The 12,500-nt window shown below is 35.2% G+C and overlaps 1 protein-coding gene across 2 annotated transcripts in view; it reads left to right on the forward strand.

Moving 5' to 3' along the window:
• Positions 1-12,500, forward strand: part of LOC149134301 (uncharacterized) — a 17,953-nt gene that overhangs the window by 3,582 nt on the left and 1,871 nt on the right. Inside the window, exons 2-3 of one of the 2 annotated variants that reach the window (XM_089356046.1) lie at positions 6,795-6,863; positions 10,402-10,491. In XM_089356046.1, the coding sequence (XP_089212172.1) occupies positions 6,795-6,863; positions 10,402-10,491 (159 nt within the window). Of the gene's footprint in view, positions 1-3,965; positions 6,310-6,794; positions 6,864-10,401; positions 10,492-12,500 lie in introns of those variants that run through there. The other variant, XM_089356045.1, reaches the window with a different exon arrangement.

The following is a 12,500-nucleotide window of genomic DNA, read 5'->3' on the forward strand; positions in this document are numbered from 1 at the left end:
TCAAACAACGTCCCAATATTTAAGTGATTTGTAGTAACAGAAGAACAATATAGTCAGGTGAAAGCGAATTCTGTTTTCTAAACGAAATTTAAATGACTAAAAATTAATGACATTTTATATATATATCAGGTCATCCCATAAGTTCTGTCTGAGTTTACTTTTCTTAAAATTGAATGAATTTTAATAGTATTTTAGAATGGCTAATGGAATTAAAAATTATTTTTATGCATTTGTGTACATTTAAACTAATTAAATATTATTTTACAGAATAATAGAATTAAAATTTCTTTGATTAAAACCCTTTCTAACATGGAATTATCCAAAGAACATTTAAGGCACATAATGCTTTATGAGTACAAAAAAGGAAACTCTGCAGCCGAAGTGACTCGAAACATACACTCAGTTTATGGGAAAGAATGCTTGAATGAAAGAACTTGCAGATGATGGTTTGCAAAATTCAGAAGTGGAGATTTCAGCCGTGAAGATGAAGATCGAACAGGACGTCCAGTTGAGTTTGATGATAAGCTCCTTGAGGCATTACTTGAAGAAAATCCTGCATTATCAGTTGAAGAATTGGCAATAAAGCTTAGTTCAAACCGTACAACTGTTCATCGTCATCTTCAATAACTTGGAAAGGTCCCTAGACTTAGAAAATGGGTGCCTCATGAATTGTCCGAAAGCAACCGCAAATCCCGAGTTGACATCTGCTCTTCTCTCCATTCTCGCGAACTCAGTTCACCCCTTTTGGATAGACTTGTGACTGTTGACGAAAAATGGATCTTCTATCGAAATGTTAAACGTTGTAAACAGTGGCTTGGGAAAATGGGAAAAGCTCGACCACAACCGGGAAGAGATCTTCATAGGAAAAATGGTTCTTCTCTCTATCTGGTGGGATTGCAAACGAGTAATTGACTTTGAATTGTTACCACTTAATGCAACAATCAATGCTCAAGTCTACTGTCAACAATTAGAGCGTTTGAACCAAACTTTGAAGAAAAAAGACCCACTTTAGTGAATCGAAAAGGAGTGATGTTTCATCAGGACAATGCGCGACCCCACACTGCAAAAATCACATCACAGAAAATCGAGGAGCTGGGTTTGAAAAAATTCGTCATCCATCTTATTCTCCTGGCCTTGCTCCTTCAAGCTACCATTTGTTTCGTAGTTTACAGAATCATTTGGGGGCCATAACTTTCACAAGCCAGGAGGAGGTCGAAACTGACATTTCAGAGTTCTTCGCTTTGAAACCAAAAGAGTTTTTACATTAGTGGGATTAAAAAGCTTGTAAATAGATGGAAGGAAGTCGTAGATAATCAGGGAAAGTACATTGATGATTAAATTTCAATCAAATATAACATTTGATCACTTGTTTTCTTTTTCAAAATTCGTACAGAACTTATGGGATGACCTGATATATATATATATATATATATATATATATATATATATATATATATATATATATATATATATATATATATGTATGTGTGTGTATACATATATATATATATATGTATGTGTATGTGTGTGTATCATCATCATCATCATCATCGTTTAACGTCCGCTTTCCATGCTAGCATGGGTTGGACGATTTGACTGAGGACTGGTGAAACCGGATGGCAACACCAGGCTCCAGTCTGATTTGGCAGAGTTTCTACAGCTGGATGCCCTTCCTAACGCCAACCACTCAGAGAGTGTAGTGGGTGCTTTTACGTGTCACCCGCACGAAAACGGCCACGCTCGAAATGGTGTCTTTTATGTGCCACCCGCACAAGCCAGTCCAGGGGCACTGGCAACGATCTCGCTCGAAAATCCTACAGGAGCCAGTCAGGCGGTACTGGCAACGGCCACGCTCAAAATGGTGCATCTCATGTGCCACCCGCACAAAATATTTTCATCCTTGAGTGACCATATAAGTTTGCTAAGACTTGTTGAAAATTTTCTATATAGTAATATTTATTTTTGTTTGTTGTGACTATAAATCTATAGACAGTATTTCTTGCTTCAGTTTTTTAAATTTAATTTGCGTTGTCTTGTAAAAGTGCAATCACATTTACTATGTATCAAGCTATGAACGTCTTTATTAAATTTTACAATTTTTGTGTTTCTATTATACTTTTGCTCATTATCTTTATTGATTTCTTGATGATCGCTACTCTTTCTAGTCACCATATATGTCTGTCTTTGGATCTATGGAATTATCTAATTGAATAGTTACCATTTTATCATTGTTATTTTCCTAGCGGTGGTTTCAATAGAATTTTCACCAATTATCTTACTACCATTTTCAAAAAGGTATTATTATTATCTTTAATTTGGTTTTCCCTTTTTACTTACCTTATTAATTTTATTGTTCCGTGCTTGCGCAATTTGTTTGGTGTTGTGTTCGGATATAATTTGAGCTAAATTTTTCGAGCTGGAGAACGCAATTTTGATTCTTCGTTTATTAAATAAATTATCGTTTTATTCGTTTCCGGAAAAAATTATCTAGTATTTCGTAGAACATTATGGTCGAAGTGAATGCTTTAACTTTGTTTCTTATTGTGTTAGAGATTCTGTGTTTAATTTTATTATAGTATTTTTTAGTAGTTGATTTAAGTCGAGTGTTCAAGTCGTTGTTATAGTTCCTTATGTTATTAGAATACTGCATTTTGTTATTATTCGTTAGTTATGCTTGTGGCTAGATATCAGTCTCTCGTTATGATAGCTATATATTTTATTTATACGCTTATTGCAATCATTTACCGTATCCTTATTTCTAGTTTTCTTACTCTTCTTAGTTTCATTTCTGTGGTATTTTTTATTATCAGAATTAACTATTCCATTATTATCGTTGGTTCCTGAATTATTTTGGGCTGTATTATGTTTACACTCACAGTTATTAGTTTTACAAAATTTCAAATTTTTCCTATATCCTCTGCTTTTTCTAAAGCTGAATTGTAACAATTTTTATTTAGTTTAAACATTTCTTCATTAGCAGAAAGTTTAGAGATACGGTTTCAAATATTTTTTACTACTTTCTGTGTTACCCAAGCCGGTGGTTACTATTTATATTTATATATTTGAGGTTTGTGGTATGGTCGGTATTTGATTTTAGGTCTCGTGTTATATCTAGGATGTTTACTGCCCCTCTTTAATCGATATATTAAGTCCTAAGGTTTTGAAAGATTTGAAGAATTTGTTTCAGCATTTTTCAATACCTCTATTTGAAAGGTTAGTCCTGTGTGAAAAGTGCATCGTCTCTATATAGATCTCCTCCGACTTGAGTGAATTCCTTGTTTCCCTGTTAATGCAAGATAGTATATAGGTTCCGACTAAATCTGTCATCTGCGCTGAATCATTTGAGCCCGTAGTCATGTCGAAAATATCTGGCCGATCATTCCTAATCCAATATTTATCTTCAAATTTAATGTTTGAATTTCTAGCTGTCAAGATTAGGAATATTACTGAACCATTCAATTAATTCTAATGAACTAGACCATTGATCTAGTCTAAGGGTATTCTTAAGAGTAGGTATACATTTATCGATGATGTTTTTACGAAGTTTAATTACATCTGATTTGGAGGGGCAAAGGAGTCTTACTGTGGGGTTCGTTATGAAATTTGATGTGATCTTGAATGCTAATGCGTGCGGTTCTCGGTTCATTTGGATACGTTCTGTCGCTTAATCCATATATATCCACAGTGTTATTTTTAGCTTGCAGGTTAAGTTTCTTCAGATTGTTAGGGTTAAGCGAGGATAAAGGAAAAACTTCAGAGGGATCAATAACCAAAGCATTTTATACGACATGACTTATTTTGCTTTGGTAATTACATACTTATATGACTAAATAGTATTTGCTATGATTTCGGATGGAGTTCATGAACGAATTAGCGACAACATAATCGTTATTACATTCAAACGACAGAATGCGTAACTTATTTATCTCTCTATTACAAAGTGATTAACACATATATTTTTGCAGATTCAACAAAAATGACAGAAAATCACAAGAAATTCAGTGCAGTGAGGGAAGAAATCCTTAAACGAAGTAAACTGACAAATGGATTTGAATTACGGGAGAAATTCTTTATTTTCCATCAGAAGGTTTCGTTATCTACCTTTTCATCGTCAAATTACAGGGAAAGATCGAAATACATTTTGCATCGCATGTTCTTCCTTATGGCTCTTATTGATTGTTTCCGCTTTTCATTCTTTGCCTTCAAGGTAATATTCCTGAACCATTCTTCAAGAACATTGGCTATCTTGATGCTAGTAGAATGGAAATTTTGCTATTTTTTTTACTCTATCATCATGCTATATAAATCTGGAGCCTATGAAACGCTAAAAGAAACATTTTGGAATAGCACACTTTTGTGTGTATGTGACAATTGTGATTTTAAGCGCGTCATTCTGTTGAAAATTGAGAAAATTAGAATTATCTTTCAACTTATATTAGTGTTTATTTTATACCCGTGTCTAACGGTTGTGTTACCGTTAATGTCCAAGAATCATTTTAGTATTTTTAAATTATTTTATTATCCTGTTCCCTCTGACAGTGTTTATATGTTTGTGCCTCTTTTGTTAGGCTGGATTATATTTGCATTCGTTGTTCTGCAAATTTTTCCTCAACTTAACTTGTGTTGGTTAGTAGTAGAACATTTGATTATAGAATTTGGTATTCTGAAGGAGAAATATCGGGAGGTTTTAAATGCAGAATCCAGTAAGCAATTCAGCAATGAATGGATGCAAAGAAACGAAATGATCATGTATTATTGCACAAAACATGCAGAAATGTGTAGCTTATTGGATGAGACAGATAAACCATTGCAACATAACACGTCATCATTAATATTGAACATGATACTAGGATTGTGTACCTTATTTTATGGATTTGTGAATGATTTCTTGGAAAATATAGAGCTACTATTTGTATGTGTTTTACCAATAATACTTTCCTTGATAGCTGGATGGGTGCTTTACAGAGGAATGAAGCTTCATCAAAATGCAAGTATTATGACATTTTAAACTTATTTGCAAATAACCTAATATAAAGTTAATAAAAGAATGCATCAGTTTAGATAATGATTCAAAATAATTTAATCCATCATCAATTGATCAATAATAAAGCAGCTATGCAAAAGCTTTTCTCACAACGAAGCGCTATATCTTAGTAAACGTTCATCATTCAGATTAATCTGTTAAATGTAAGTCTTATATATTCAAATTGTTTTGAATTAATCATGCATTACCTCGTATCTTCGAGATTTCGATGATTTGAGTGTTTATTTTTAGGATGATGTTGTAGGGTAGGTGTGAGATATCTGATCTGGCCAGTTTCATCATAACATCATACAACTAGTACTATATTTGAGCCAGATATGGCCTGGTTAAATAGTAACTGACTTTAATACTTAATGTATATCCCATCAGTATTGAAGATACGGTTATTAACTAGGAGTTCTTTTTAAACACGACTATAAACTACCACATGAAGAATTAATGCTGATAACATAAAATTATTTTACACGGTGAAATGTTTTATTTACTGTATTTTTTGTATTTAGAAAGCTACCAGTATCACATGACAAAGCATCGTTCGTTGAGAATTGGCTAATATGGAGGAATAATATATTTTTGCATGACATGGAATGTTTTCCTATACATAGTATTTTCGTAACAACCCATGTATGTATGGCAAATGTTGTGGACCAATAAGTGAGGCTTTACTCTTGTTATTATCATTAACTCGGTGTCCTAGCAGAATTGCTAGCAGGCCTGAGAAAATGCTTAGCAGTGTTTTGTCCGTTTTCATGTTCTGAGCTCAAATTCAGCCAAGTGCGACTTTGCTTTTCATTCTAAATAAATACCAGTCGAGTCGTGGTGTCGATGTAATCGATTAGCACCCAGTCCACAAATCTGCAGGTCTTTGTGACTATATAAGAAAGGATTGCTACCATTAAAGCGACGAGGTGCCAGTATTCTTAGAACACCGGACAATCTGCTTAGCGGTATTTTGTTCGTTTTTGCGTTGTGGTTTCAAATTACATCGAGGTCGACTTCACCTTTCATTCTTGCGAAGATGATAAAATAGATACCATTGGAAATTTGAATGAGGGATCAGTTGGAGAAAGTCAGATGTTATTACCTGTAGATGAGTTGCGATTGGCCGAGAAAGATCACGTAGTGTCGCAGTTTGATGTTGGCTTCTATCTATCTATCTATCTATCTATCTAGATCTATCTATTTATAGAACTATTTCTTCTTTCTCTCTCTCTCTTTACATACATAAACACACACACACACACACACACACACACACACACACACATATATATATATGTATATGTATATATATATATATATGTATATGTATATATATATATATATATATATATATATATATATATATATATATATATATTAATGGTGATGTTATTCTAAGTATGACAACGGAAGACCTGATGACGCAATCCAATGCTGAGGTATCATCATCATCATCATCATTATCATCATCATCGCCATCGCTTCTTGTCCAAAGAAAATGTAGTGATCTCGGTCTCTTATACGCCATGCAAACTGGACATGTGAACCGGTGATACGAATTCCACGATTTGAGATGGTACTTAATGTCCAAATTATAAACATTGATTTAAGGTGAAAATTATCTCTAGATTATCTCATAAAATGTTTCCTTACGGTATGTTTAATAATGCTTCAATACACATTATGTCATTGTTACGAGATGTAATACTTGTAGTAATCCATGACAAATTTATTAACCTAAACGTCTCACCTTATTTTGATATCATAGATCCATGATATCGTCGAAGATCTGTACGCCATGAATTTTAAAGGTTTGTCAACCGAAACCAGAATGAAGGTATCTATTCATTGATTTTCAATCCGATTGAGTAAAACATGGATAATTAAAGCGTTGTAAGATAATAATGTACAGAACTATCAAATTAAAGAAATATGTATTTTAATGTTATTTATATATTTCTTGCAAAACGAAGCAGTGGCTAATCTCATGAAAAGACAGAAAAAATGTGTAAGGCATATGAAATTTGCAGATCAACTTAAACGCATAGTCAGTCCGATTTTTTTAAATCTTTATCTGAATTGCGGAAAAAATATTCAAAGGGATATTGGTTTAGGTCCAATCTCACTAATTGTACGAGATCTGATTAATAAGTATCAGGACTGTTGCCATAGTAACGAAGTTATAGAACACAGAGTAAAGCCGCTTGGCAGAGATTGACCTTCAGCCTGGCTGTACATTTGCACCAAGTTTTAAAGTTCTAGTTCACTCCCACCGTTTGCAGCAGTGCTTGGAAGGAGGGTGTGTAGCGTGTGATCGTCGCATTGACCATGACTTAGAAAGTTGTCATGGCGATACCTGTTCAGAGGCTTATGCAAAGTTGCAGAAAGTGTATGGAGAGGGGTGTATGAGCCGCACGCAAGTGTACGAGTGGTTCAGACATTTCCAAGATGGCCGAAAAAAATGTCGGTATCAATGAACCTTCTGAGAGATCCGCAACCAGCAGAACTGAAAAAAACATCACTGATGTGCGTGCAACTTTGAGGGAAAACCGTCGAATCACCACTCGTGATTAATCAGAGGATGTGCAGATTAGTTACGGTTCAGTTCAGTCCATTATCACTAAGGATTTGGGTATGAGACGCCTGTCTACCAAGTTTATGCCAAAAGTGCTCTCAGCTGACCAAAAAGACACTCAGGTTTCAGTTGCACAAGATCTCCTTGATTGTGTCGAAACAATCAAAACTTTATGAAAACATTGCGTAGGTTTCTGAGCAGGTATCGCCAAGCTTTTGGCAAAATTTGATGCAGAATCTGTGCTCACCTTTCTCCGTCATATTCAATGCAACGATCACACGCTACACACCTTCCTTCCAAGCACTGCTTTAAACAGAGGAAGTGAGCTAGAATGTTAAAACTTAGTGCGCATGCAGAACAAAGTTGAAGATCTATCTTTGCCATGCTTCTTCACTCTGCGTGTTTTAGCTTCGTTACTATGGCAACAGTCAAGATAGTTATTGATCAGACCACGTATATGCATTTCTATAAATTTATATGAATACATATCGCGTAAAGGAAAATTGAACTCGAGAAAAAGGTCTTAAACACAATTGTGATATTCTGAAAACACTAATGTGTATACTTTGGTGTCTCGTTTTGTTACAGAAGCCAATACTTTTATGAAGGGGCTTCATTCTTTAGATGTTTCAATTACACTTAAAGCATAATAGGACCGCAGAAAATGTAGTTTTAAAGTTTCTGATCCTTGGTTGGATGATTTTTAGTCTTATTTTACTTCAGTTCCTAGTTGATACCAGTTTATATATTTCAGTAAGTTAGTCGGGGGAAAAGTGAAACAACTATATCCCGACTTCGGTCGTTTAAGACGAGTTGGCAGAATCGTCAACACACCGGGCGAAATACTTAGCGGTATTTCGTCCCTCCTTACTTTCTGAGTTCAAATACTTCCGAGGTCGACTTTGCTTTCATCCTTTCGGAGTCTAGGAAATAAGTACCAGTCCAGGACTGGGATTGTTGTAATCGACTTTACTATTCATAGGTAAGTATAAAAACTGCTCTTCTATGACAAGCCATGTGGAACCAGTGTGGACAAGTAGGTTCATCATACCAGTATAATCCAAGCCCGAATCCACGGCTTCCATATCGGACCGTGTTTGGTGGAGAGAATATACTGAGCCCTTATCCTTCAGCGGACTGAAAATAAGCAATGAGATGAAAAAAAGTTAATGAAACATAAAATAGGGTTTGTTGTTCATCGCAAAGTAGCATTTATTGGGATCAATTATCAAAGTTGTCCCTAACACGAACATCTTGTCCACCTCCTTGTTTCCGCAAATATAAGATTATTGTGTTTCCCAAAGAAAGATGTAATATGAAAGACATTTGAGCTGCTTTTTTTAACATTATGAGCATCTACATAGAGACACAATTTAGTATGGTTGATGTTAATGAGTATACTCTTTTACTCTTTTACTTGTTTCAGTCATTTGACTGCGGCCATGCTGGAGCACCGCCTTTAGTCGAGCAATTCGACCTCAGGACTTATTCTTTGGAAGCCTAGTACTTATTCTATCGGTCTAATTTTGCCGAACTGCTAAGTTACGGGGTCGTAAACACACCGCCATCGGTTGTCAAGCAATGCTAGACACACAAACACACACACATACACACACACACACACACACACACACACACACACACACACACACACACATATATATACATATATATGACGGGCTTCTTTCAGTTTCCGTCTACCAAATCCACTCACAAGGCTTTGGTTGGTCCGAGGCTATAGTAGAAGACACTTGCCCAAGGTGCCACGCAGTGGGACTGAACCCGGAACCATGTGGTTGGTAAGCAAGCTACTTACCACACAGCCACTCCTGCGCCTATATATGAAATTTTGTAATATCAATGTATTATATTGCTTTATATTTTAATAATATGCTTTCTTTTACATATATATCATTAATATATTTGATGTCTATTTTCACAAACTAGTGATGCCATTGAAATGGCTAAAGGGTGTACTGATCCTGACCACTGTATACCGAAATTAAGGCAATGTACCTTCTTCCCATATAAGTTACTATTAAAAGGCTCTCTTATACGCAAAATTTGCCATTCTTTACTAAAACAAATTTTTTTCTTTTTGTACTTCACCTTTCGACAAAATCTGAAAAGTGAGCATGTCATTCGAGCGTTTGAAGCAGACAACCGTTGGTATATATTGTAAAATATATACGAATGTGAGTGGAGGTGCAATGGCCCAGTGGTTAGGGCAGCGGACTCGCGGTCATAGGATCGCGGTTTCGATTCCCAGACCGGGCGTTGTGAGTGTTTATTGAGCTCCACGAGGCTCCGGCAGGGGATGGTGGCGAACCCTGCTGTACTCTTCCACCACAACTTTCTCTTACTTCATGTTTCTTTTGTGCTTGTAATCCAAAGGGCCAGCCTTGTCGCACTGTGTCACGCTGAATATCCCCGAGAACTACGTTAAGAGTACACGTGTCTGTGGAGTGCTCAACCACTTGCACGTTAATTTCACAAGCAGGCTGTTCCGTTGATCGGATCAACTGGAACCCTCGACGTCGTAAGCGACGGAGTGCCAACAACAACAATACAAATGTGAAATTTAAAGCTAATAGACTTATTCCTAGTAAATAATGTATTCCTTTCTGTATTCTTGAAAAACAATCATGCGATGTTTCATGAGGCAAATTTCGATCACAAAGAACGTTCCCAGGAAATACAAAGAACGTTCCCAGGAAATACTTATTATGACCCGGAACAAAATATCATCGGACGATATTAAAAGTATTTTTGCTAAATTCTTTCCTACCTTTATTTACAGTTGACATTATTTCTCGATAGATTAAACACAACCCCAAGTGGTATAAGCGTTGGGGGCTTCTTTGTTATAAAGCCATCTTCTGTCCTAACGGTAAATATAATTATAGACCCTTCCAATTCATATACATTTCGTTGCTATTATGCAAAAGTGTCGTAAGTCCAAAACGCTCTTTTTTCAGAAAACGGAAAATTAGTTTCACCTTTCCATAGCAAAACCGTTGTACTACACTTTCACAATTTCTTATATGTTGGCATCTGAAGTAGCTGGAAATACGACAGTTTGACCAAAAGAACCGGCTATTGCACGCAAAAGTAAATTTCGAAAACAAACAAATTTGGCCAAATTTGGACATTCGCCAGTTTAACATAATAGCAACGATTTCTATTCATTTTCAAAATTTGTTTAATACTATGTCAATATTAAATTTACATTTAACCGAGTTGCTGATATTGTTGTTGTTGTTGTTGTTTTTATTATTATTATTATTATTATTATTATTATTATTATTATTATTATTATTATTATTATTATTATTATTATTATTATTATTATTATTATTATTATTCAGTAGTTTTATTTTTATAACGTGCTTTCACTTCACTACCGAGCGCAGCTCTGTGCGCCTTGGGTATGTGCTGTGGTTTGCTGTGGTGCTCTTATGTTTACTGTATTGAAAGTGTTTTGCGTAGAATGTGTGCAGTACCCAGTAGTGCAATTTTCTGTATGTTATATATATTTGTAAGTCCTGGTGTTTTTGTTATGTATTTGTCTGAATATTTTTTTATTATACCTAAGGCACCTACTATGATAGGAATTGTTTCTGTTTTTAGATTCCACATTCGAGTTATCTCTATTTCCAGGTCTTTGTATTTTGAAAGTTTTTCCATTTCTTTTAGAGAAACGTTGTCATCTGCTGGTATTGAAACATCAATTAGAAGGCATTTTTTTCCTTCATGATCTTTGACAACTATATCTGGTCTATTTGCCTTAATTTCTCTATCTGTGTGTATTGGCATATCCCAGAGTATGGTTGCTTTCTCGTTTTCTGTGACCTTTTCTGGCGTGTGTTTATACCATCTTTTTTCTGTTGCTATTCCATAATGTTGGCATAGCTTCCAGTGTATATAGGTCCCAGCTCTGTCGTGTCTGTGAATATATTCCTTCTTAGCCAGGACTGGGCAGCCAGAGATAATATGATTTATTGTTTCTTGTCGATCTCCACATATTCTACAGTTACTTGTTATATTTCTTTTCATTATGTGTTTTTGGTAATTTCTGGTGGGGAGGCTTTGGTCTTGTGCAGCAATTAAAAATCCTTCAGTCTCTGCTTTGAGTCCTGAGCTTCTCAGCCATTGCTGGGATTTTTCTCTGTCTATTTCTTTCGCATTTAGTTTAGCCCAGTATTTACCATGTAGGGGCTTTTCTTGCCATCGTTTTATCATGGTCCGTTGCTGTTCTAGTTTTAGTTTGGATTTAATTTGTTTTATAGCTTTTGTTGTTTCTTCTTCTTCTTCTTCTTCGTATTTGTTAGGTAGATTGATTTCTTGTTTGTATTTGTCAGCTTCCTTAAATACTGAAAACAGTTTTTTGTTTTGCTCGTGTTTTGTGGCTATTTGTATTAGTTTCCCTTGCTTCTGGAGTAGGTATTTTTGCAGTCCTATGGTGGTTATTTTATAATAGTTTTCTAGCTGTATAAGACCCCTGCCACCTTCTGTGCGTTGTATATATAGCCTTTCTATGTCAGATTTTGGGTGGTGCATCCTATATCCTGTCATTATTTTTCTTGTTTTCCTGTCTATTTTACATAGTTCGTTTAGTGTCCAGTTAAGGATGTTGTAGCTGTAGCTTATAACTGGGACAGCTAAAGTGTTGATACCCATTATCTTGTTTTTAGCATTGAGCTCTGTTTTTAGTATTGATCTAACTCGTCTATAGTACTCTTTCTTTATTTTTTCTTTCATTTGTGTATGTTGTATCCTATCTAGTTCATTGACTCCTAAATACTTATATGATTGGCTTTCGTCTAGTTCTCTTATTTCATTGGCTTTATCTAGTGTTATATTGCTACTTTTAACTAATTTTCCTCTTTTCAGGGTTGC

Source organism: Octopus bimaculoides, chromosome 8 (assembly GCF_046866305.1).
Source record: "Octopus bimaculoides isolate indiv1 chromosome 8, ASM4686630v1, whole genome shotgun sequence".
Taxonomy (NCBI): Eukaryota; Metazoa; Mollusca; class Cephalopoda; order Octopoda; family Octopodidae; genus Octopus; species Octopus bimaculoides.